A 24192-nucleotide genomic window follows, 5' to 3' on the forward strand; every position below is an offset into this window, starting at 1 on the left:
TCGGTAAGGATTTAGCAAAAGCCGGCAATTGAATTACCGGCTATTCTGATATCTAGCTCTGTATTAAATATATATATATAGGTGTCAATGACATAACCTGTTTAGTGTGATTTTACTGTACACCGCACTGAATTGCCGGCTTTTGTGTAGGACACTGCTGCGTATTTCTCGTAAGTTACACTGATGGTCCGATCTTTTTATAGCACCAATAGACTTGCATTGGCGTTTCTTGGCTGAGATAGGCGGACAATCGCAGCATTCTGCGATTTCACTCACACGTCTAATACGGCAGAGAAAAAAAACTGACGATGGGAGCTGCCCCATGGATTAACATTGGTCTGAGTGCTATGCAATTTTTTTATTATACGTCCGTATTATACGGTAGTGTGACTCCAGCCTTACAGAGATACTTTCTGATTATATTCTTAAAAATAGGATCACTAATAGTGATGAGTGAACACTGGGATAACGTGTTACCAAGTATCTTGGATGTGCTCAGATAATATGTTAAAATCCCCGTGGCTGTTAGACAGCCACAACACATGCGGGGATTCCCTAACAAACAGGCACTACCTGAGAGCTGGCTGTACCACCAACTCGGAGGACACAGCACCCGGCTGGTGATTGTAACCTGGAGACTGTAATCAAAGTGTGATGACTGCACCCCGCTGTGTCCTCATAATTATTTACTGCGTCACCTGCCCTGTACTAACCCTATAACTGCCCTTGGGCTCGCTCTACCCATGGGGAGCTGTACCATCTTTGCTGCGTCACCATCGGCCCCAGTGGACCTGAACCGCAGCGTCGGCCATCCTTTGCCGAACACCACGGGTGGCGTCACGATTCAACCCCATATAATTTTTCCCCCTTTGCATCATCTTTATTGCACACTCAGGGCCATGGAGTTGGGTCATGGCCCCGTGACTTCCCTAAAGAACTGTCTGACCCGGTTCCGAGTACCCCACGGCCCTGGTGGGCGTCGCACAGACAAGCCAAATAAACATTTTTATCAAATGGGTTGTAGCAACTTCTAGGGTCAGGATGTGATTGCAACATTTCTCTGCCTTTCATGTACCTGATTGCTAGGGGGTGGTACAGTCCTGATGATTGACAGTGTGGACCAGTGGCTTGGCTGAGCCACTAGCCCAAAGTTTCCTCTCCTCTGATGCTCCAAGCAGAGACAGCTTTGCCTCTGCAGCACTGGAAGAGTGCAGAAGCAAATCTATTGATCTAGGCAACTTCAGAGCAGATTTTTCATGCTCTATTGCAAAGAGCTTGTTAAGTGCAGCGCTTCTACCTAGGTTAGTGGCCACTGCTGATAGACTGCAGAGGTGGCTGGTACCCTAGGCAACAAATAACAAATTATAAAATAAATCATCCCTTTCATTGAGAGTAGAGAGGATTTTAACAAGAGGTTAATTGCAAAGTTGCTTGCTTTTACATGCATGTTGCATTTTTAACAATTTAAGAAGACTAGACAACCCCTTTAAGTCGAAAATCATTGATTTTGAGTGACCCAGATAATTGTAAAAGTAGTGAAATAGTCAAACAATTGCAATATCTATCATTTTTATGTCATCAATGAAAATGAATATCTACATGCTTTTTAATCACTTTAGACAATAGTTCAACATAGCTGGAAGAGACACAGAAATGATTCCTAACAATACATATACACTTTATATTTACCTTCAGCATTGTCGCCTGTGTTATAGAGAGCGCCTTCCATGGCTTTTTGATAGTTCACCCCATGAGCTTGGATGCTGTATGGGCGACTTGCATTGTTTTTAAATGTGACCTCAAAGGTGTCTCCTACTTCTGCCAAGAGTACTGGCCCTAATAAACAATACGTGAAAATTAGAGGTTATTACATTCTCTAATCATGTATAGTTTTATATATTTTGACTGTTAAGTCGCATCCCTGAAATAGTTCCAGTAGAGATGTGTTCTGGGGCCTATTGACCTCTGACACCTGGCTTTGCCACGGAAAGACACAGAAAGAATTGTTCAGGCCTATTTTGTTACATGGATGCAATAGGTGAGGCGTATAGGGTCTATGGGGGACAAGGCTGGTTAAGATACGACGAACAGTTTCGCCAGCGTAAAGCGGTTCGACCTAGTATTAGATGGGACCACAAGGATATTGCATTATGGATGAAGGTGATGATTCCTTCTAGGTCGGGTCAGCCTTTTCAGGGGGGCACTGGGGGTTCAGGGCAGTCAGGACACTCAGTGGCTATGCAAAAAGGACTGTGTTTCTCCTTTAATGAAGGGAACTGTAGATTCGGGGGAAAATGTAAGTTTAGGCATGAATGCTCATCTTGTGGGGGAACGCACGGGGCTGCAAAATGTTTTCGGGGAAGCAGGCAGAAGGGAAGTGATACAATTGAAAAAAGGGGTGACTCCAGTTCGACTGGAAGAGATGGAAGCTTATCTAAATAGGTACCCTGACGTAGCGGCGGCATTGTTGTTGAGGGACGGTTTTAGGATCCCATTTATTGAACAAGAGATTAGGTTGTCAAAAAAGAATTTAACCCCTTGCTGACGTCGGACGGGATGGTACGTCCGACGTCAGGTCCCCTGCTCTGATGCAGGGCTCCGCGGTGAGCCCGCATCAAAGCCGGGACATGTCAGCTGTTTTGAACAGCTGACATGTGCCCGCAATAGCGGCGGGTGAAATCGCGATTCACCCGCCGCTATTAACTAGTTAAATGCCGCTGTCAAACGCAGACAGCGGCATTTAACTACCGCATCCGGCTGGGCGGCCGGAAATGACGTCATCGCCGACCCCTGTCACATGATCGGGGGTCGGCGATGCTTCAGTATTGTAACCATAGAGGTCCTTGAGACCTCTATGGTTACTGATCGCCGGTAGCTGTGAGCGCCACCCTGTGGTCGGCGCTCACAGCACACCTGATTTTCTGCTGCATAGCAGCGATCTGATGATCGCTGTTATGTAGCAGGGGTGATCGAGTTGTGCCTGCTTCTAGCCTCCCATGGAGGCTATTGAAGCATGGCAAAAGTAAAAAAAAAAGTTAAAAAAAATGTGAAAAAAATAAAGAAAACATAAAAGTTTAAATCACCCCCCTTTCGCCCCAATCAAAATAAATCAATAAAAAAAAATCAAACCTACACATATTTGGTATCACCGCGTTCAGAATCGCCCGATCTATCAATAAGAAAAAAGCATTAACCTGATCGCTAAACGGCGTAATGAGAAAAAAATCCGAAACGCCAGAATTACGCTTTTTTGGTCGCCGTGACATTGCATTAAAATGCAATAACGGGCGATCAAAAGAACGTATCTCCACCAAAATGGTATCATTAAAAACGCCAGCTCGGCACGCAAAAAATAAGCCCTCAACCGACCCCAGATCATGAAAAATGGAGACGCTACGAGTATCGGAAAATGGCGCCATTTTTTTTCTTTTTTAGCAAAGTTTGGAATTTTTTTTCACCACTTAGGTAAAAAATAACCTAGTCATGTTAGGTGTCTATGAACTCGTAATGACCTGGAGAATCATAATGGCAGGTCAGTTTTAGCATTTAGTGAACCTAGCAAAAAAGCCAAGCAAAAAACAAGTGTGGGATTGCACTTTTTTTGCAATTTCACCGCACTTGGAATTTTTTTCCCGTTTTCTAGTACACGACATGGTAAAACCAATGATGTTGTTCAAAAGTACAACTCGTCCCGCAAAAAATAAGCCATCACATGGCCATATTAATGGAAAAATAAAAAAGTTATGGCTCTGGGAAGGAGGGGAGTGAAAAACGAATACGGAAAAATGGAAAATCCCAAGGTCATGAAGGGGTTAAAATCGGCTTTGCAGTTTCCAGACGTGGTCTCGAAAAAGTTGAAAAAGGAGGTCACCTTGGGCAGGATGGCCGGTCCCTTCGAATCGGCCCCTTTCAGTAACCTGAGAGTTTCGTCACTTGGGGTAGTTCTGAAAAAAGAGCCCAATAAATTTAGACTTATTCATCATTTATCATTCCCAAAAGGTTCATCAGTGAATGACGGGATTGATCCTCAGTTGTGTTCGGTTTTATATATGTCATTTGATGCGGCTGTAGACTGGGTGAGATTATGTGGAAAAGGGGCACTACTAGCAAAAACAGATATTGAAAAGCAGCATTTCGTTTATTACCAGTGCACCCAGAGAGCATGCATTTGTTAGGTTGTTTTTGGGATAAAGGATACTTTGTGGATCGTTGTCTTCCGTTGGGTTGTTCGCTTTCGTGTGCATACTTTGAAACTTTTAGGCTCCTTTCAGACATAGCGCATTTTTGAGCGCTATTTTGCGGGCGCTTTTCAAAAATGCGCAATGTCATTTTCGTCTGCCGGCAAAGTGAATGAGAAATTCACTTTGCCGTTCAGACACACCGCAAAAAAACGCCGCGCTTTTGTCTGCAAACACGCCGGCGTAAAAAGAATTGACATGTCAATTCTTTACGCAGCGGCGTGTCTGCGTATCCCCATAGGGCCCCATATTACCGTCCACACACAGCGCCTTTGTCCTGGGTGTCGGCGTCTTTGTACGGAGGGGTTGACACCCAGGACCGGACGTGACGTCGGACAGGAAGAGGGAAGCCCCCGCCCCCCAGTGAAGCAGCATGGAGTACTTCAACAGAATGAGCATAAACGTGGGGCTGCTGGGGATGTCCCGGCCGTTCATGTGATTGATCGGTATACCGACAAACCAGCTGATGTCCCGGCCGGTCAGCTGATAGTCAGCTGATCGCAGGCGCTGGAAGCTCATTCCAGGTCTGTCACGGGGCTGAGAAGTCATGAATTTGATTTCTCAGCCCCGTGAACTGATGAAGCAGAGTCGGGGATGCTACGGATGCAGGTAACTATGATGGAGTTAAATTAGAATCAAATAAAGACTTCTTGCCTGTTTATTTTGATTAAAATATTTTTTCTGTGTCTGTCTTTATTTACTTTTACCGTACAGGGTTACGAGGGGGGGGCGTCTGACTGACGCCTGCCCTAGTAACCTGGGGTTAGTGACAGTGGGGTTAGTAAACCCCAGCTGATGTCTGTTCCGCTTGCTGAGGCGTCTTTGGCTCAAGGCCATTGCAGCTGGCAGAATCGACATGATGTTAACTCCAGTGTGTATTGTATTCTGAGTCATAAAGACAGGAAATGACCTCAATGACTCTTTTTTTTTCCCCCTTTTTTTTTTTTTTTCAAACAAACTTTATTTTCAGTACACAATGCTGAAAAAAACGCAGCTGCAAAAAACGTAGCAAAAAACGCAGTGTGTGAAAGCAGCTGCGTTTTTTGCCTGCGTAAAAAAACGCAGGTAAAGCAGCAGCAAAATACACGCGCGTAAAAATACGCAGCAAATATGCTGTGTGTGAAAGTAGCCTTAGTACGTTTTTAGAATGGGTGGTTAAGGATGTTTCTTGTTTAAACTCCTGTATCCATTATCTCGACGACTTGTTATTTATTGGTCCAGCACAGGCAGCCGACTGTTCAATTTTATTGCATACCATGGAGAGAATGGCTCAAAAATTTGGGATTCCTTTAGCGGCTGACAAGACAGTTGGGCTGGTTGTTTCACTCAGTTTTTTAGGGATCGAGATCGATACAATGGCTATGGAGTGCAGATTGCCAGAAGAAAAAGTGACGGCTTTGAAGGCTGAGGTAGGGAGAGCAGCGAGTGCACGTAAATTAACTTTGAAGGAAGTACAGTCCTTATTAGGCAAACTGAATTTTGCGTGCAGGATTTTGCCGATGGGTCGTGTTTTTTGTCGGCGGCTATCGTTGGCGACGTCGGGGGTAAAATCCCCTCTGCATTTTATCAGATTAAAAAAGGAGATGAGAGATGATTTGAAAGTGTGGGAACAGTTTTTGGAGAATTATAATGGTCGTTCAATTTGGATTTGCCCAATTGTGGATGCTGATGTTTTGGGTTTGTTCATCAAGTTTGATGAAAGCAGCGGTTTCAGTCTGTATTTTTGCGGCGACTCGATGGTGTCGATGTGGCCTCAGTCATGGAGTGATTCGGGTTTGGTGTCAAACCGCACTTTGCTTCAGTTGTTCCCCAGGGTGGTAGCGCTGGCTCGGTGGGGGGAGATGGTTCAAAACCGAAAAATCCATTTTCTTTGTGAACATGCAGGTGCAGTGGTGGCGATGAATACTCTATCGTCGGCATCACTGGCAGTCGTGAAAGTACTGCAGCACTTGGTGTTTGTAGGTTTGAAATTTAATTTATGGATTGTAGCGGAAGTTGGTTTCGGCTATTTTAACTCTGTTGCTGATTCTCTTTTTTGTTCACAGTTGGAGCGTCGCTCGGAGTCGGATTCGCAGGGCATGGAGTGTCCAGCGGAATCATGGAACCTGCCTTGCGGGCCTTGAGGCATCTTTTTTCTAGGTCATTGGCAGACAGGTCTTGGAGGCAGTACGGCCAAGCATGGAATATTTGGGAGGCTTGGAGGGCATCAATCAGCACTGAGATTGAGGACGAGAGTAAATTGTTGTTGTTGTTGGGTCATGGCTGGGAGTCAGGCTGGTCAGTATCCAAACTGGGAAAGTTCATGGCGGGGTTATCATTTGGCTTTAAAGTCAGAGGAGTGACGGATGAAACCAAATCATTTTTGGTGCGGCAAGTGGTAAGAGGTATGAAGAGAGGGAGGAAGTCAGTTGACTGCAGGCGGCCTGTTTCATATGAAGTGTTGCTGATAATTGGAATAAAATTATCGGTCATATGCTCTTCTGCATGGGAAATTGATTTGCTTAGTGCCGCGTTTTCTTTGGTGTTTTTTGGCGCGTCCAGATTTATGAGTGGGGGCTTGCTGAAGGAAGACGTGGACGTCTATGACGATAGGGTGGTGGTGTTCCTTCGCTCCTCAAAAACAGTCATGAATGGGAGAGGTTGTAAAGTTGTACTGTTTGAGGTTCGGGGTTCTCCCTTGTGTCCGGTGTTTTGTTTGAGGAATTTTATGCAACACAGGGGGTCCTTAAGGGAACCGTTGTTGGTTCATGCTGACGGCTCCTTTTTGTCCCGGTTCCAATTTATAGCTGTTTTTAGACGTTGTTTGGAGAAAGGGGGTTTACCAGCCGCGGAATATAATGGTCATTCGTTCAGGATTGGGGCAGCAACGGAAGCTGCTAGATTAGGTTTGTATGAGGATGTCATAAAGAAAATTGGTCGCTGGGAATCCGAGAGATTTCGGTCTTATGTTCGGCCAAACCTGATCTGAGATGTTTGTCTCCCCTCCTTTTTCTGTTGCAGATCATCATCATCGGTTAATTTGGATTATGGGACACTCATTTGTCTTCTGGGCAGCGTTGAGGGCTGCGGTGCGCCCGTCGGGGCGTCTATTGGGCTTTCCTCAGGAATCGGCAACCCTACGGTGGATTGGTAAAAGAGGGATGGTTTGAGGTCAGTTTTTGTCTGAATTTCATCATTTCGTCCGGTTGGACCGTGTTCCTGACATAGTTGTAATACATTTAGGAGGGAATGATCTGGGTAAGAGGCCTTGCAGAGAGTTGATAAAAGACATTAAGTTTGACATGCTAAGGCTGTGGGCGATGTTTCCAAAAGTGGTGGTAGTTTGGTCCGATATTATCCCGAGGAAGGTATGGCGAGGAGCAAGATCAGTGGGGGGGGGTTAATAAAGGATTAAGTTAAATAAAGCAGTCTCTCGTTTTATGGGAAGGAATGGCGCGGTGGTAGTTAGGCACGTGGATTTGGAATCCGGTGAAGGAAGTTATTGGAGAGCGGATGGCGTCCATTTAAACGCAGTGGGCACGGATATGTGGTGCTTGGCAATACAGGAAGGTATCGAGACAGCTTTGAAAGTGTGGGGGGACATGAATGTTTGAGTGGTCAGAACATTCATGTTGGTGGCGTGGGGGGGAAGGTCCTCGAAGTTGGTGGAAATGGAAATGGTGGATTGGTAGGGGGGATCTCACGAGGTCCTGGACTCCCCTAAGGAATTTTGGTTGGACGGGGTCTGTTCAATCCTACGGAAGGGTTAATCAAGGGACCCGTCAATTGTTTAGTGGTTCGGACAGGTTGGTTATCATCTGCTCCCGAGCTGGTGCATAGCGGCTGGGGGTAAGACTTGACCTGGGGCCACAGTGGGCTGTGGATACTTAAGATTAGGTTTTGGGGCTTCGAGGACCACACCCCCTCTTTTGGACTTTATTGTTAAATTGTTTTATTAAATGTTAATAAAAGGATGCTGTGGCCATTTAATCCAATTTCAGTGTAAAGTTTTTATTCGGCAATGGTCACCGCGTCAGGTATTTGGGCAAGGGTTCGGTGAAAGAGGTGGGTATGGTGGATGGATGGGGAGTAGGTTAACTAACATCTAAGCTACTTTTGACTCACACATACCCTAATGTCATGTCTCCGTGCTTCCTATGTGCCAGGGAGAGGTGCACGGATGATGACTCAAAGTTTGGGCCAGCTGAATTAGAGCATTGCTGTCCCAAACACTATGCTGTCAAATACTGTTAGAAGAGGCAGCCTTACCTCTGCAGCATTGGAGAAGCACAGGGTCACTGAAACTGGCAGAAGCCATCTTCAGAGCAGCAAGTTGTAAGTGCAAAGAAGTTGCAAGCAGGCGCTCCTTGCCTAGGAACAGGCCACCTCTGATAGACTGTAGAGGTGGCTGATAACCTAGGCAGTGATCACACATGCACATTATAGCTTCATTCCCATGGGAGACACAGAAGCCACAGAACCTGTCTCATTAGGGGTATCATGAGAATCCTTTTAAAGGCTTGTTCAGTATCTGCAGAGATCTGCTGGAAAATTTACCCATCATACTTGTCATCGCTCCAATATAAATAGAGTATACTTTTTTCTTTAATCTCAGACTGACATGTTACATCATTTATTAATGCAGTATTGTAGTAATGCCACCTGCATTTCTACTGACATGAATGATCAGGAAGAAATTACCTAGAATTCCAAGGTGTTCTTCTTCCTTGGATCTTTCCTTCCTTTTTGTAAATGATGAATCTGTGTATTCCACATAAACCACTTTCTTATAAGAGCCGCCAATTCTGTTTTCAGCTTTCGTAAAAAATGTAGCAGATTCACTATAGATTAGGAGAATTTTTTTATTTTGTGTTTGATAATATAATATTAGAATAACGCTGTGTGATTGTATACAAAAGATTTAGTAACTGCCCAACACAAGTGTGGATGAGGCAAGGATTGCAATCAATATTGCTCAGTACAATCTATTATCATGGATCTGATCTACATTGTAATCTTTGCAATGTCCATGAATCTATAGAATATTATCTACAAGGAATGGCAGCAGCACATATTTGGGGAGATTTATGAAGAGCCACACTAAATGGTGAAGAAAGTTGCACATTTAATGTGGATGTGTCTTGAATATGTCATGCGAATAGAGATAAGGAGGTATGCAAGCCATGCGATAGTGATCAACAATACAAATGAAAATCACCGTATACTGTATACATTAGGTTTCTCTTTTATATTCCATGGTTTCTGCAATAGGTAGCTTGTTTGTGGACGGGCAGCAGTACCACACTGCTAAGAGACGATCTTAAATATATCAACTGACAGTACAGAGATCTTTCCAATGATCTTTTTACACTAAGGCCTGCAAAGATGATGTCTTGAGAAAAGAAGGTTTAATCATCATCACAAACACAGATTCTTTACTGTAAGAGCAGTGGGCATGTCTGGCACTATTTCATGCACTGGTGAAGATTGCATCAGCCAGCGAGCGGGATCACATGACATCAGGTGCAGCTGCACAGGCCTCATCATAATGCCTTGCAACTATCACATCACACGGTCTTATGTACAGTACAGACCAAAAGTTTGAACAAACCTTCTCATTTAAAGATTTTTCTGTATTTTCATGACTATGAAAATTGTACATTCACACTGAAGGCTTCAAAACTATGAATTAACACATGTGGAATTATATACTTAACAAAAAAGTGTGAAACAACTGAAAATATGTCTTATATTCTAGTTTCTTCAAAGTAGCCACCTTTTGCTTTGATGACTGCTTTGCACTCTTGGCATTCTCTTGATGAGCTTCAAGAGTTAGTCACCGGGAATGGTCTTCCAACAATCTTGAAGGAGTTCCCAGAGATGCTTAGCCCTTGTTGGCCCTTTTCCCTTCACTTGGTCAAACAGCCCTTACACAGCCTGGAGGTGTGTTTTGGGTCATTGTCCTGTTGAAAAATAAATGATGGTCCAACTAAACGCAAACCGGATGGAATAGCATGCCGCTGCAAGATGCTGTGGTAGCCATGCTTGTTCAGTATGCCTTCAATTTTGAATAAATCCCCAACAGTGTCACCAGCAAAGCACCCCCACACCATCACACCTCCTCCTCCATGCTTCACGGTGGGAACCAGGCATGTAGAGTCCATCCGTTCACCTTTTCTTCGTCACACAAAGACACGGTGGTTGGAACCAAAGATCTCAAATTTGAACTCATCAGACCAAAGCACAGATTTCCACTGGTGTAATGTCCATTCCTTGTGTTCTTTAGCCCAAACAAGTCTCTTCTGCTTGTTGCCTGTCCTTAGCAGTGGTTTCCTAGCAGCTATTTTACCATGAAGGCCTGCTGCACAAAGTCTCCTCTTAACAGTTATTGTAGAGATGTGTCTGATGCTAGAACTCTGTGTGGCATTGACGTGGTCTCTAATCTGAGCTGCTGTTAACCTGCGATTTCTGAAGCTGGTGACTCGGATAAACTTATCCTCTGAAGCAGAGGTGACTCTTGGTCTTTCTTTCCTGGGGAGGTCCTCATGTGAGCCAGTTTCTTTGTAGCGCTTGATGCTTTTTGCCACAGCACTTGGGGACACTTTCAAAGTTTTCCCAATTTTTTTGGACTGACTGACCTTCATTTCTTAAATAAATGATGGCCACTTGTTTTTCTTTACTTAGCTGCTTTTTTCGTGCCATAATACAAATTCTAACAGTCTATTCAGTATGACTATCTGCTGTGTATCCACCAGACTTCTGCTCAACACAACTGATGGTCCCAACCCCATTTATAAGGCAAGAAATCCCACTTACTAAACCTGACAGGGCACACCTGTGAAGTGAAAACCATTCCCGGTGACTACCTCTTGAAGCTCATCAAGAGAATGCCAAGAGTGTGCAAAGCAGTAATCAAAGCAAAAGGTGGCTACTTTGAAGAACCTAGAATATAAGACATAATTTCAGTTGTTTCACACTTTTTTGTTAAGCATATAATTCCACATGTGTTAATTCATAGTTTTGATGCCTTCAGTGTGAATGTACAATTTTCATAGTCATGAAAATACAGAAAAATCTTTAAATGAGAAGGTGTGTCCAAACTTTTGGTCTGTACTGTAGCCCATCAGGGGAGACTATTACAGGCACTATAAAAAATAGAGCAGAGAAAGCAGTGGCAATTCTAGCGTTTTACAGCCTAGGAATAGGAGGCCATTGCGCACAACTCATAGTAACATAGTAACGTAGTTAGCAAGGCCGAAAAAAGACATTTGTCCATCTAGTTCAGCCTATTTTCCGTCAGAATAAATCCCCAGATCTACATCCTTCTAAAGAACCTAATAACTGTAAGATACAATATTGTTACGCTCCAGGAAGACATTCAGGCCTCTGTTGAACCCCTCGACTGAGTTCGCCATCTCCATCTCCTCAGGCAAGGAATTCCAGATTCTCACTGCCCTAACAGTAAAGAATCCTCTTCTATGTTGGTGGAAAAACCATCTCTCCTCCAGACGCAGAGGATGCCCCCTTGTGACCATCACACTCCTTGGTATAAACAAATCTTGGGAGAAATATATTTGCATTGTCCCCTTATATATCCTATACTATGCTTTTTTTTGATGTTGTGGAATTCAAGTGTACATTGCTGTGGAAGTTTGAAAAACACAAAAAAGGTATTCAGCAGTACCAGTTTGCACAGCCATAGATGATAATGGTCAGGTGAAGTACAACTATGTATAAGTTTGAAAACTCTCACATTGGTTATATACAGCTCTGGCAAAAATTAAGAGACCACCACATCAAAACCTTGTCATGGGCAGCCCAATCTCCAGACCTGAACCCCATTGAAAACCTCTGGAATGTAATCAAGAGGATGATGGATAGTCACAAGCCATCAAGCAAAGAAGAACTGCTTACATTTTTGCACCACGAGCAGTGTGAAAGACTGGTGGAAAGCATGCCAAAAAGCATGAAAGCTGTGATTAAAAATCATGGTTATTCCACAAAATATTGATTCCTGAACTCTTCCTGAGTTAAAACATTAGTACAGGGTCGGACTGGGGCACCGGGACACCGGAGAATCCTCCGGTGGGCCCTGCCCCCAACCCCAGCTTCTGCCTCCGTCATTCGTGCCTGCACTACCCTGCACACTTTATTCTATAGCCGGCACTGGCAAGTAGGCAGCAGGCTGTACAAATAATGTGAAATGCAGCTGCACTGTAGCTTTCACATCACCTGCTACCACTGCCGGCTTCTATTGAAGATGTGCAAACAGCGGTGCGCAGCGTGTGCGTGTGTGCAGAGTGCCGACCTGACTTCAGCCAGCACAGTCAGAGGCACAGCTGACACACACGCACTCACTCACGCAACAGCTGATCCGCAGGCATCTGATCTGTTTCTTGCCTGTGTCTCCAGCTCTTCTTCTGTGGACCGAGGTGGTCTAATGCTGATTGGCTGACATGCAGCCAATCAGCATTAGTTTTCTTTGTGTGACAGCACAGCTTAGGCAATGAGCTGTGCTGCGATTGGTTGGCTGTCCTGCCTAAGCCACACAGCAATATCATAGAGGAGCTGAGGGATACTTCTGATGAGTGCAGCAGTGTGATTGTAAGTAAAATATATGATGCCTGCAGGCAGCCAGCAGCATAGTCCTCCAGCCACTCAGGCAGTTAGGGGGATGGGGCTCCCATGCAATCTAGAGGTGACACAAGGTGGGGATCCCCCATGGAAAATTTCTAATTTGCTGAGGGCCCCCTCCACCGGTGTGTCACCTAATTTCCTGTGGACCCCACTGTTTCACTTTTAATTTACTGTGGGCCCCCTCTCCCACCGTTTCACCTCTGGAAAAGGGGGCCCTCAGGAAATTAGCTGACAGTGGAGAATGGGCCCTCAGGAAATTAGCTGACAGTGGGGAATGGGGCCCTCAGGAAATTAGCTGACAGTGGGGAATGGGGCCCTCAGGAAATAAGCTGACAGTGGGGAATGGGGCCCTCAGGAAATAAGCTGACAGTGGGGAATGGGGCCCTCAGGAAATTAGCTGACAGTGGGGAATGGGGCCCTCAGGAAATAAGCTGTCAGTGGGGAATGGGGCCCTCAGGAAATTAGCTGACAGTGGGGAATGGGGCCCTCAGGAAATAAGCTGTCAGTGGGGAATGGGGCCCTCAGGAAATTAGCTGACAGTGGGGAATGGGGCCCTCAGGAAATTAGCTGACAGTGGGGAATGGGGCTCTCAGAAAATTAGTTGACACAGTGCACAAGGGGGCCCTCAGAAAGTTAGGTGACACAGTGGGGAAGGGGGCCCTGAGGTATTTGATGCCTTCACGACATCCGCCTTACATGTATGGCACATGTTAAATGCCACTGTCTGACAGCGGCACTTAACATGCGGCACTGACATGCATGCGCATCATTCTTTTGCCCATCAGAGCACCCGTTATTTGATCGCGGGTTGTCGATAGGTTGCCATGACAGCAAGGATTCAGCTGATGATCCCCTGTGCCTGTCATTGAGAACCTGTGAAACCCCACAGGAGACTGTGATTTCTGCAATATACAGCGATGCTTTGGCATCACTGTATATAGCACAGGCGATCAGACAATCACATCTTTAAGTCTCCTAAGGGCAATAACTAACAGTGAAAAGTAAAAAAAAGTTTTTAAAACTACCTTAAAGTTCAAATCATCCCCCTTGTATGCCATTGAAAATAAAGATGTTTAAAAAATTTAAAAAGTCAGCTCTGTCAACTAAAAACTGTTAACTCGATCAGTAAACACCGTAAGGCTAAGTTCACACATTGCGTTTTTACTGCATTTTTGCAGCGTTTTTGTTTGCACTACATATTGCTTTCAATAGGTAAAAAAGACTACTAGGGTAGGTTCACACTGGGCATTTTTGATGCATTTTTTTGCTGTGTTTTTTTTAATGCTAATTTTCAGCTGATTTTTTCAGTACCAGCAAAGCCTATGAGATTTCACAAATCTCATGCACACACATTGGTTTTGTTTGTCATCAGGATTTTGTGCTTTGCATCGTTTTTTTTGCATAGAGCATGTCACTTTTTTTCAGCGTTTTTCACCCATTGACTTGAATGGATGGTGAAAAAATGCTGCAAATGAATTTTCTTGCAGCGTATTTGCTGCAGAAAAGTCAAGGAGAGCTGGATGTGACCTCACACTTTGCTCTGCTAGCTCTAGACGGCAGGCTGCATGGTGCGTCCATGCAGCCTGTCATCCAGCAGAGAGGACCCGAACCCCATTCACTTGAATGGGGGGCCAGACAATACAGGGTTTAACACGCTGTCATATGCATGACAGCATGGAAAACACCGCTTCTGATCAGCAGTGAAATCCTCCCCGCCAGTCAGAGAGCCGCGGTTCCCACGCTGCCAAAAAACAGCGGGAGTGCTCAGCTGTGATTGGAGGTATAAAGTTTACCTCCGGTCACTGGTGTCAGCTGATGGGACTACTGCTCCTATCATCTGATGCCTGCTTCCGCTAATAACAGTGAGAGCAGGAGTGGATGATGGGAGTATTCATCTGCCGCTCCTGTGCTGTAAATGAATAATTTTAAAAAAAACCTGCGTGGGTTCCTGTTGTGAATTCCGTTCTCGGGCTCCCTCCTGTGGTCATGAGTGGTACTTTGTGAGTTCTGTTCATGGGCTCCCTCTGGTGGCTTTGAGTGTTACGGCTGGTCTGTAGCTGGACTCCAGCTGCCTCGTTTCCTGCTAGGCTTGCTGCCTATTTAACTCCATCTGGACCTTTACTTGTTGCCTGCTGTCGTTGTATTCAGTACTGGTTCAGATCTCTCTGGGACTTCCCTTGTGACCTGTCTCCTCGTGGAGAAGCTAAGTTCATACTAGTCCATTTTTGCTCATTGTTTTTGAAAATGTTTCTCAGTATATGATGAGTTCAGTCCAGCTTGCTTATATGCTATTTTATTGCTAGCTGGAAAGCTCTGGGGTGCAGAGTTGCGCCCCTCACATCGTGAGTCGGTGTGGGGGTCTTTTTGTATTCTCTGCGTGGATATTTTTGTAGTATTTTATACTGACCGCACAGATTCCTTGCTATCTTCTGACTATTTAGTTATTAGCGGGCCTCATTTGCTAAAACCTGTTTTCATTTCTATGTTTGTGTTTTCCCCTTAACTCACCGTTATTATCTGTGGGGGGCTGCTTACACTTTTTGGAAAATTTCTCTGAGGCAAGTGAGGCTTTGTTTCTCTCTAGGGGTAGCTAGTTTCTCAGGCTGTGTAGAGGCGTCTAGGCCGAGTTAGGAACGCTCCACGGCTGCCTATAGTGTGTGTTGATAGAATCAGGATTGCGGTCAGTAAAGTTCCCACATTCCCAGAGCTTGTTCTTATTTTTGGTTTACCCATCAGGTCAGTTCATGTGTTCCTTACCACCAGGATCATAACAGGTTCCCCCCTATTTTTGATACCAGCCAGGCAAAACTCACAGCAGGGGGCTGCAACCCTCAGCTGTCAGCTTCATCAAGGCTAGTTACCAAGAATAGAGGGGTCCCCAAGCCGTATTTTTTAATTATTTAAATAAATAATTGAAAAAAAAGTGTGGGGTCCCCCCATTTTTGGCAGCCAGCTGGGGGCTGGTATTCTCAGGCTGGTAAGGGGCCATGGATATGGCCCCCAGCCTAAAAATAGAAGCCTGCAGATGTCCAGAAAAGGCGTATCTATTAGATTTGCCAATTCTTGTGCTTGGCCCGGCTCTTCCCACTTGCCCTGTAACAGTGGCAAGTGGGGTTCATATTTGTGGGGATGATGTCACCTTTGTATTGTCCAGTGACATCAAGCCCGAGGTTAGTAATGGAGAGGCGTCAATAAGACACCCCCATTACTAACCCCATAGTCACATTGTAAGAAAACACAGGCAGCAAGAATAAAGTCCTTTAATTGAAAGAATGACACAGATTCCTTTAATTATCTCAATTAAACCATACTTACAACCTTGCCTAATTCCACCAAAGCTCTCTTTCTCCTGTAATAAACCAAAAGTAATAAAACAACTATATCCCTCACCTCTCCGTTGTTGTGTCCCACGCCGTAATCCATGTCTGGGGGATAATTAGTTTTGAACCTGGACGGTGCCCAGATGCAACCGTCCACGCTGAAAAACACTGGTGAATGAGCTGCTGTGAGCGCAGCCTCAGTGACTAGCGGTGACATCACTGAGGCTCGGTTCCCAGCTGGGATGAACTGCGGTGACCTCGGTGAGATCTCCGCTAGCACCGTGAGAAAGTTGCAAGGTGAAGAGGCAAGTTCACCGGGAGAATTTCACCGTGAGAATTTTACTGCGGTGAACTCATCTCTGCACCGTGCGACTGACACCTGGCACTGACACCTGCTGGCATACAGGGACAGCAGCTACCTTGGGTCCCCAGCCAGTGGCGTGTCGCTAATAGCAGCACACCACGCAGCTGCTATGGGGGCCCCCGGTGCCAGTGGTGCAGCAGCGGGTGACAGGAGGCAGAAGCCAGCTGTTGCGGCCCCGCTGCTAAAAAGAAATGAATATTCCCCACGCCCCCATGGGTGTGGAGAGGGGTGAATATTAATTTCACTATAATAACAGGCATTGTTATCAGCAGCCAGCTAACACTGCTAGCTATCAGGGTCTGCAGACCAGGGCCCCCACTCCCCCAGCCAACGCAGCCACTATGGAGCAGTAAGTCAGGGATGCCCGGTACCAGCGCCGCCCCCCAGTGAGTGCCGCATTCAACTGTATCGGCATCATAGATGCCAATACAGTTGAAAGCAATAAAGGAGGAGAGAGTGTCAGATGATGCTCCCTCTCCCATTATTCCCCTCTGACGCTGACACAGCAAGTGCGTGATGTCACTTCATAGCGTACCCGCTGTGTGCCAGGCAGACGGCAGCGCAGCTCTTGACACCGGAGAAGAGCCGGAATCAGCGTGGCAATGAGAGCGAGAGGAAAGTATTGTGTTTATATATATATATATATATATATATATATATATATATATATATATACATATACATACAGTATATTAGTGATGAGTGTGTATACTCGTTGCTCCCAATCACGCTCGGTTGGTCTCTGAGTATTTGTGAGTGCTCGGAGATTTAGTTTTTGTTGACGCAGCTGCATGATTTACGGCTGCTAGACAGTCTGAATACATGTGGGGATTCCCTAGCAACCAGGCAACCCCCACATGTACTCAGGCTGGCTAGCAGCTGTAAATCATGCAGCTGCGTCACCAAAAACGAAATCTCAGAGCAGTCACAAATACTCGGAGACCACCCGAGCGAGCTCGGGAAAACCCGAGCAATGAGTATACTCGCTCATCACTAATATATATATATTAGTGAGTTCTGGTTGCATTATACCCTATGAGGGGGGTGCATTGTACCCTATGAAGGGTTGTGCATTGTACCCTATGAGGGGAACTGCATTGTACCCTTTGAGGCGTGCTGCATTGTACCCTATGAGGGGGGCTGCATTGTACCCTACGAGGCTGGCTGCATTGTACCCTATGAGGGGGGCTGCATTGTACCTAATGAGGTGGGCTGCATTGTACTCTATGAGGGGGGCTGCATGGTATGCTATGAGGGGGCTGTATTATACCCTGTGAGGGGGTCAGCATTATATTCTGCGGGGGCTACATTATATTCTGTGAGTGGGGGCTACATTATACTATATGAGGGGGCTGCATTGTACCTTATGAGGGGGTTGCTTTACACTTTGAGGGGGCTACATAATATTCTGTGGGGGGGCTTCATTATATTATATAAGGGCTGCATTATATTCTATGGGGGGCTACATTATATTCTATGAGGGGGCTACTTTATGTTTTATAAGGGGGCCTGCCCCAACTCCTGCTACATAATTAAGACGTGTATTAACTTATATTATACCCTGATAGTAGCGTGTTTTACCACACAATTGGTGGTCCTGTATTTATTTCTATGTAGCTACATAGTGGGCCCCAAGAATGATTTTCTCTGGTGGGCCCAAGGTGCTCCAGTCCGACACTGCATTAGTATTGTTGTTTCTAAATGATTATGAACTTGTTTTCTTGGCATTATTTGAGGTCTGAAAGAACTGGGGGGGGGGTTTGACTAATTTTCCTTTTCAGAAAAAAAATACAAACTTTATTGCTTGGAAATTCTAAAGTTATAGACTAAAAGAACAATTTACATTTTACTCAAAAATAATCCTATAAAGAGAAAAATCAGAGAAACTGAAAATTTTGCAGTGGTCTCTTAATTTTTGCCAGAGCTGTACGTTTTTGCTTTTACCGCATTTTAGAAAACTTATATATGGCTGAAAGGGAATCTGTCATCCCAAAACTCAATTTAAACTACTTATACAGTACTATGGGGAATTTAGCACCTACAAAACTCATACCTATATAGAAGTCACTTCTTTAGTTTTTGTAGAAAAAAAAACATTTTATTGTATATGTAAATGAGTGCTCCTTGGTGTACCCTTGGTGTGGAAAATGTGTCCATACACCATTCCAGTGTCCCAATCAACATTTAACGCTAATCCCCTTATTTACAATGAACAATGCTTGTGAAGCAGTGCCTGAAAGACACCGCTGGGCAGAACTCAAATGCGGTACAGTAGACGATGAGGCAGAAATAAAACACTAGCTTTATTGAAAGACAGAGGATTTTATGCTGGAAAATAAGACTAACAGTTCTTATAATGATAACAGCAATAATAAATACAAAGAGAAATAGCTGGAATGGGTCACACAAGCTGCGCTCCATCTATGGCAATACAAAGTACAATACATACAGTATAAACAATTTCTACAGACTGCTCTCTTCTACAAGTAAATTCCTACCTGGCTCCCGATATTTGGGCCGCTCTACTACAGCGCCCTAACTAGAGAAACCTGCTCTCTACCCTAAGGCCGGCGTCACACTGGCATATTGCATCTGATGTGAGAGCATCGGATGCGATATGCTAATGACACTCGGCTCCTGCTCGCAGCAGAGCAAGAGCCCAGCTGCGGAGGAGGCAGAGAAATTAATTTCTGAATCTCCACCATTGCTGGGGTCCGCTTATAAGGCACATCACTCGGATGATATCCTAGTGATGTGCGTTGTCTCACTCGCACCCATAGGCTTATATGGGTGCGAGTAAGCTGAGAGTTTTCCTTGGTCCGAGACAATCGCAGCATGCTGCAATTGTCTCGGACTGAAGAAAACGGCCAACAAAAAGTCGGCTGCTGGGAGCTGCCCCATAGCTTAACATTGGTCCGAGTGCAATGCAATTTTTTATCGCATTGCACTCGGCCGTTTAAAACGCCAGTGTGACACCGGCCTAACACAGTTAATCTGCCCGATGTAGTGGAGCTGAGTCAGCTGTGTTGCACACTTCCTTCAGGTTAATGGTTACGTCTTCTTCCGGGTCCGGGCAAGTCTCGTCCCACTTTCAATACTGAAGGGTCACTAGTTCCACAGTGTTAATTTCTCTTTCCAGGTTACAGCTGCTTGGTGAAACCCTCTTGGCTGTGCTATGAGGCCCTATCCTTCTGACATGGTTCTGCTAGCCCGATACTGCAATAACTGTGCATTATCTTCTCCCTAAAGCTGCTAATTCGTTTAACAGTCACTCGATCTTCAGACTCCCTTATGGTTCTGTCTTCCTGATATAGGCACACGTCTCTCACTGCCTCCACTTCCGGATCAGACACTTCCTACTTCTTGATCAAACCAACACACAACAAAGTGCAGGAACAAATTGCAGGGGTGAAAGGACAAGTCCAAGTGCACACAAATCAGAGGACAGCATTGTCTTTTAAAGTCACAGTGCAATTCAGTTCTTTGCAGGGGCTGACCCCCTTCAAGCCTCCCCAGTTAAAGGCGGACGTCCTCAGCCTTGCTGTATAGCCAGTGGAGAAGGATCAAAGATTCTATGCAACCGCTTGCACAGCAGTGGCCTGTTTCCTACAATACAGGTAGACCAAATAAACTTATTAACAGTGTACCTATTTATTGAAACCCCTGCATTAGGCCTACTGAATGACCGGAGGTCTTGACTATCTTCAGTGGGAGCAATTACTGTAGGACTGACCTCTACAGCAGAAGGTTTGTGCAGAACCTGGGGTTCTTCTCCTCTATGAAGTGGTAATAGTTTTGAGTTGGGAACTTTGGCATCCATGGGCTGGGGACACTTTGCAGTTTCAGGAATGGTCCACTAGTCTGAAGTCACTGTCAGGGGAAGTCTGCTCTGATGAAGGAACAGGCGGAGCTGCTTTCGGGGCAGATGTGGGATCTTCAGACAAGCATGGCCATAATATTCCTGTATAGAGTTCTCGGAGCAGACTCCTCATTTTCACCCTGTACTTCATAAACCAGGACGTTGGGGTACACTCTCTTGATCACTTTGTTTTGCTGCATCTCCCAATATTCATTCAGCTTGCCTTTGGGACATTTTTCCAGCACCAGAACCCGGTCCCCAGGCTGGAGCGTAACTTTCTGGATTGGAGGTTGGCTGTTATAGGTCTTCTCTTGTAGCTACTAGTCTGCTAGCTGGTGGATGTTCTATAGCCGCTGACAGTGTTCTTTCACCCATGAGATGGTAGATTATTTGAGTAGATCACCTGGCTGTTCCAGTTTCAGTTTGATGATTTCTTAGCTGGCTCTACCAAACAGTAGCATGTACGAGGTATAACGTGTGGTGGTGTGGACCCTATTTTTATAGGGTAGTCAGGCCAATGTTTTTTCTTGTCTTCCTCTAACATTCTCAACATTTGAAGCAGAGTCTGGTTAAAGCGCTTGCATGCCGCATTCCCTTGGGGATGTTATGGGGTTGGCCTGGACCTTTCGATGCCATACAGCTGGTGCAGTTCCTCCATCAAGTTACCCTGAAAACACATTCCCTGGTCTCAGTGGATCCACTTCAGACACCAATAAATCCGGATGAAATCTTGACAGACGACTCGCTCAGCGGACTCAGCTGTTCTGAGTTGGAGTAACCACTGCAAATTTGGAGAAGTGGTTAGTCATGACCGGACAGTACTGTGGTCCTCTAGTTGATTGTCCAATGAGGAAGTAGTCTATCATTAACACTTCAAGCGGTTCCTTAGTCTGTATGGTGTGTATGGGTGCACTCTGATTTCAGTTTCATCCAAAAGAAGTGAGAGTGAAGTAGCCTACTGCACAAGCTGTTTGGCCTCAGGGCTCATGTGACATAGCAATGTGATGCAAGCTACAGGAAGAATGGCGCCAACATCAATGGAATGACATTGGCATCAGAGGCGAGTATCGGCAGTTATTATTTAACAAGGGGGAATATAGCAATTGAGAAGGGTTTGTCGGAGTAGTGGAAAACCATTTTAATTGTACTTGTTCTAATTTATTTCATGTATAAATATTTATGGGATAACCCCTATAATTAGGTCCTGGTCAATTAGAAGTGCCTTCCTGATATATTATTTAGTGTACATTACTACTGTATTAAGCACAAACACATTTGTTGCTAGAATTGGCTATTAACAAAAAGTTGTAGAAATTATTTCCTTATTCCTTCACTTGTGCCTTAGCCTTGATTATAATTACCCTGACCAAAAAGAGAGGCCTTGTTGGCACTTATCTGGCACCCAACCCCTGGGCACATGTTCTACCATCACCAATAATGAGACTCATCTTACCTTTGAGGATCATCTAGCTTTTGTCCAGTGAACTGATTGACAGATTTTGGTCCATAGTTCCAAATGATTTCTTCAGCAGCTATATAATAATGTCTTATCATTGATGAAAAGTTGAATGGCGTTTTAGAATGTTTTTGGCAGTTCTTCACTTCATAAATTGCCTGCATGCCACCTACAAAACAATATGTTAGGCTCGATCAGATGTTGTTTTTCAAAATGGAGACATGCTTTTTAATTGATTTGTTGGTTAAAATCTCAAATTTAAGTGAATAGTTTGCTATAAAAACAAACAAAAAAACTTGAATGCCTTCCATGTCTCATCCAAGTAATTGCCATGTTTTACTGTTTGATGGTTGGATTTTTTTTGCATGAGGGGAACTGATGCCAGACTGGTGGGAAAAAAAGATGGGGACCAAAGATGGATTAAAATAGGATTCAGCAGACTGAGTTTATGGTACATAATTATTATTTCACAGGGCATATAGCGAGATAGCTTTGTGCTGTTGCCAAGCATTTGACATGACTAACCTTCCAAGTGGTCATTAACTTGACAGCTGAGCAGCCATTTCCCACGGTTCTTGGTCTCCATTGTACCTTCGACCGTTGTAGCTGGGAAGAGACTAACAGTGTCCACACGATGTCGCTGATGTGTTAACACCTGTCCATGGAAGAATGCTGAATGAATATCTACCTCATTGCCCATACCGAACATGAACCACTTCACCTCCGTGTTCTCACACATGGACAGGCCTGGGAGGTTCCCGTACATGTATCCATTGATAGCTATAATACAGGAAGAAATGATGTAAGCGTACAGTGGAAACCACAACTTTCTGTGGAGTAATCACAAAGTCTTGTCTTTAATATACAGTATGTATATAATTGTGCCAGTACTCCTGATAAACTAATGGGATTTTATCTTTTTATCTGTTACATATACACATTAAAGATTGTCCAGCATGGAAAGTAATGAGAATTTGCAAATCACTATAGTTGGGGACATGTCTTCTTTCCTGAAAAAATAAAAATATATGTAAGTGGCTTCCAAACACCTGCTTTTCCCCAGTCTATTTGCCTGCCTTTAGCTGCATTGAGATCAGAACATACTCATTTAGAGTACCGATGATGGCAGTGAAAGGGTCAGCACCTGTGTCCTCACTAAGGTCATGTTCACACGTTCACTATTTTACATCAGTATTTGTAAGCCAAAACCAGGAGTAGGTGAAAAATGCAAAAGTGGTGACGTGTTTCTATTATACTTTTCCTCGGATTACAAATTTCAATGGAATGGATAAAAATTGCTGCAAGAATGTAGAAAAAATTGACATGCAGCATCTTGGGCAGAATACAGCAGGGCTGAAAATAAGCATGAAAAAAAGCAGAAGGTGCAGGAGATTTCAGAAATCTCATTGATTATGCTGGTGCGGTAAAACGCTACATATGTTATGCGCCAAATACGCAGTAAAAACTATGCATCAAAACACTGCAAAGTGTTAACATCCTCAAGGAAAAATAAGAGTTGTTGTTCCAGCGTCTGGTAAAATAGTTCTTTCTTTATTTTAAGTCCATTAAAAATGTACAAAAATTACAAAGGTTACATAGACAGGGCAAGGGAGCAAGACGTGTTTCGAACACTCACTTGCGTTCTTTATCACAGCTTGGCTGGAGAAAATGCAATGCTCTAAGCAAATGACCCACTGCTCAAACTCTGCTGCGAGTGCGGGCCGAGTATCATTTTACTGGGATACAATTCTCTCGCATGCGATAGTTGGATCACAGGTGCGGAGAAGATGGAGAACTTTATTTCTTTATGTTCTCCTTTGTGTGAGTTGATGTATATCAGACTGCACTCGTCATATATCCAACTGTGCCTGAATTGTTGTGAATTCCGTTCTCGGACTCCCTCCTGTGGTCGTGAATGGTACTTTGGTGAGTTCTGTCCTTGGACACACTCTGGTGGCTTTAAGTGGAACTGCTGATCTTTGAGGTTGGCTTTCTCAGCTGCTCTCGTTTATTGTTGCTGCTGGCTTCCCTATTTAACTCTGCCCAGGTTGTTAATTCATGCCAGCTGTCAATGTCTCAGTACTGGTTCAGATCTCTCCTGGATTTCTCAGATGACCTGTCTACTCCAGCAGAAGCTAAGTCCTTGCTAGTCCATTTGCTGTTCATTGGTTTTTTGAATATATTTCTTAGTACATGCTATGTTTTGGTCCAGCTTGCTATTATGATATTTCCTTGCTAGCTGGAAGCTCTGGGGGTGCAGAGCTGCACCTCCACACCGTGAGTCGGTGTGGAGGTCTTTTTGCACACTCTGCATGGTTTTTGTAGTTTTTATTACTGAC

General features: G+C 44.6%; 1 protein-coding gene across 1 annotated transcript in view; it reads right to left on the reverse strand.

Annotated features, from left to right (window-relative positions):
- LOC143808311 (ceruloplasmin-like) overlaps positions 1–24192 on the reverse strand; it is a 168944-nt gene that overhangs the window by 87618 nt on the left and 57134 nt on the right. The window contains exons 5-8 of the mRNA XM_077290829.1: positions 22379–22633; positions 21851–22022; positions 8919–9058; positions 1690–1836 (exon numbers count right to left, since the gene is read on the reverse strand). Coding sequence (XP_077146944.1) covers positions 1690–1836; positions 8919–9058; positions 21851–22022; positions 22379–22633 — 714 coding nt within the window. The remainder of the gene's footprint in view (positions 1–1689; positions 1837–8918; positions 9059–21850; positions 22023–22378; positions 22634–24192) is intronic.

This window comes from Ranitomeya variabilis, chromosome 2 (genome assembly GCF_051348905.1).
Source record: "Ranitomeya variabilis isolate aRanVar5 chromosome 2, aRanVar5.hap1, whole genome shotgun sequence".
Lineage (NCBI taxonomy): Eukaryota > Metazoa > Chordata > Amphibia > Anura > Dendrobatidae > Ranitomeya > Ranitomeya variabilis.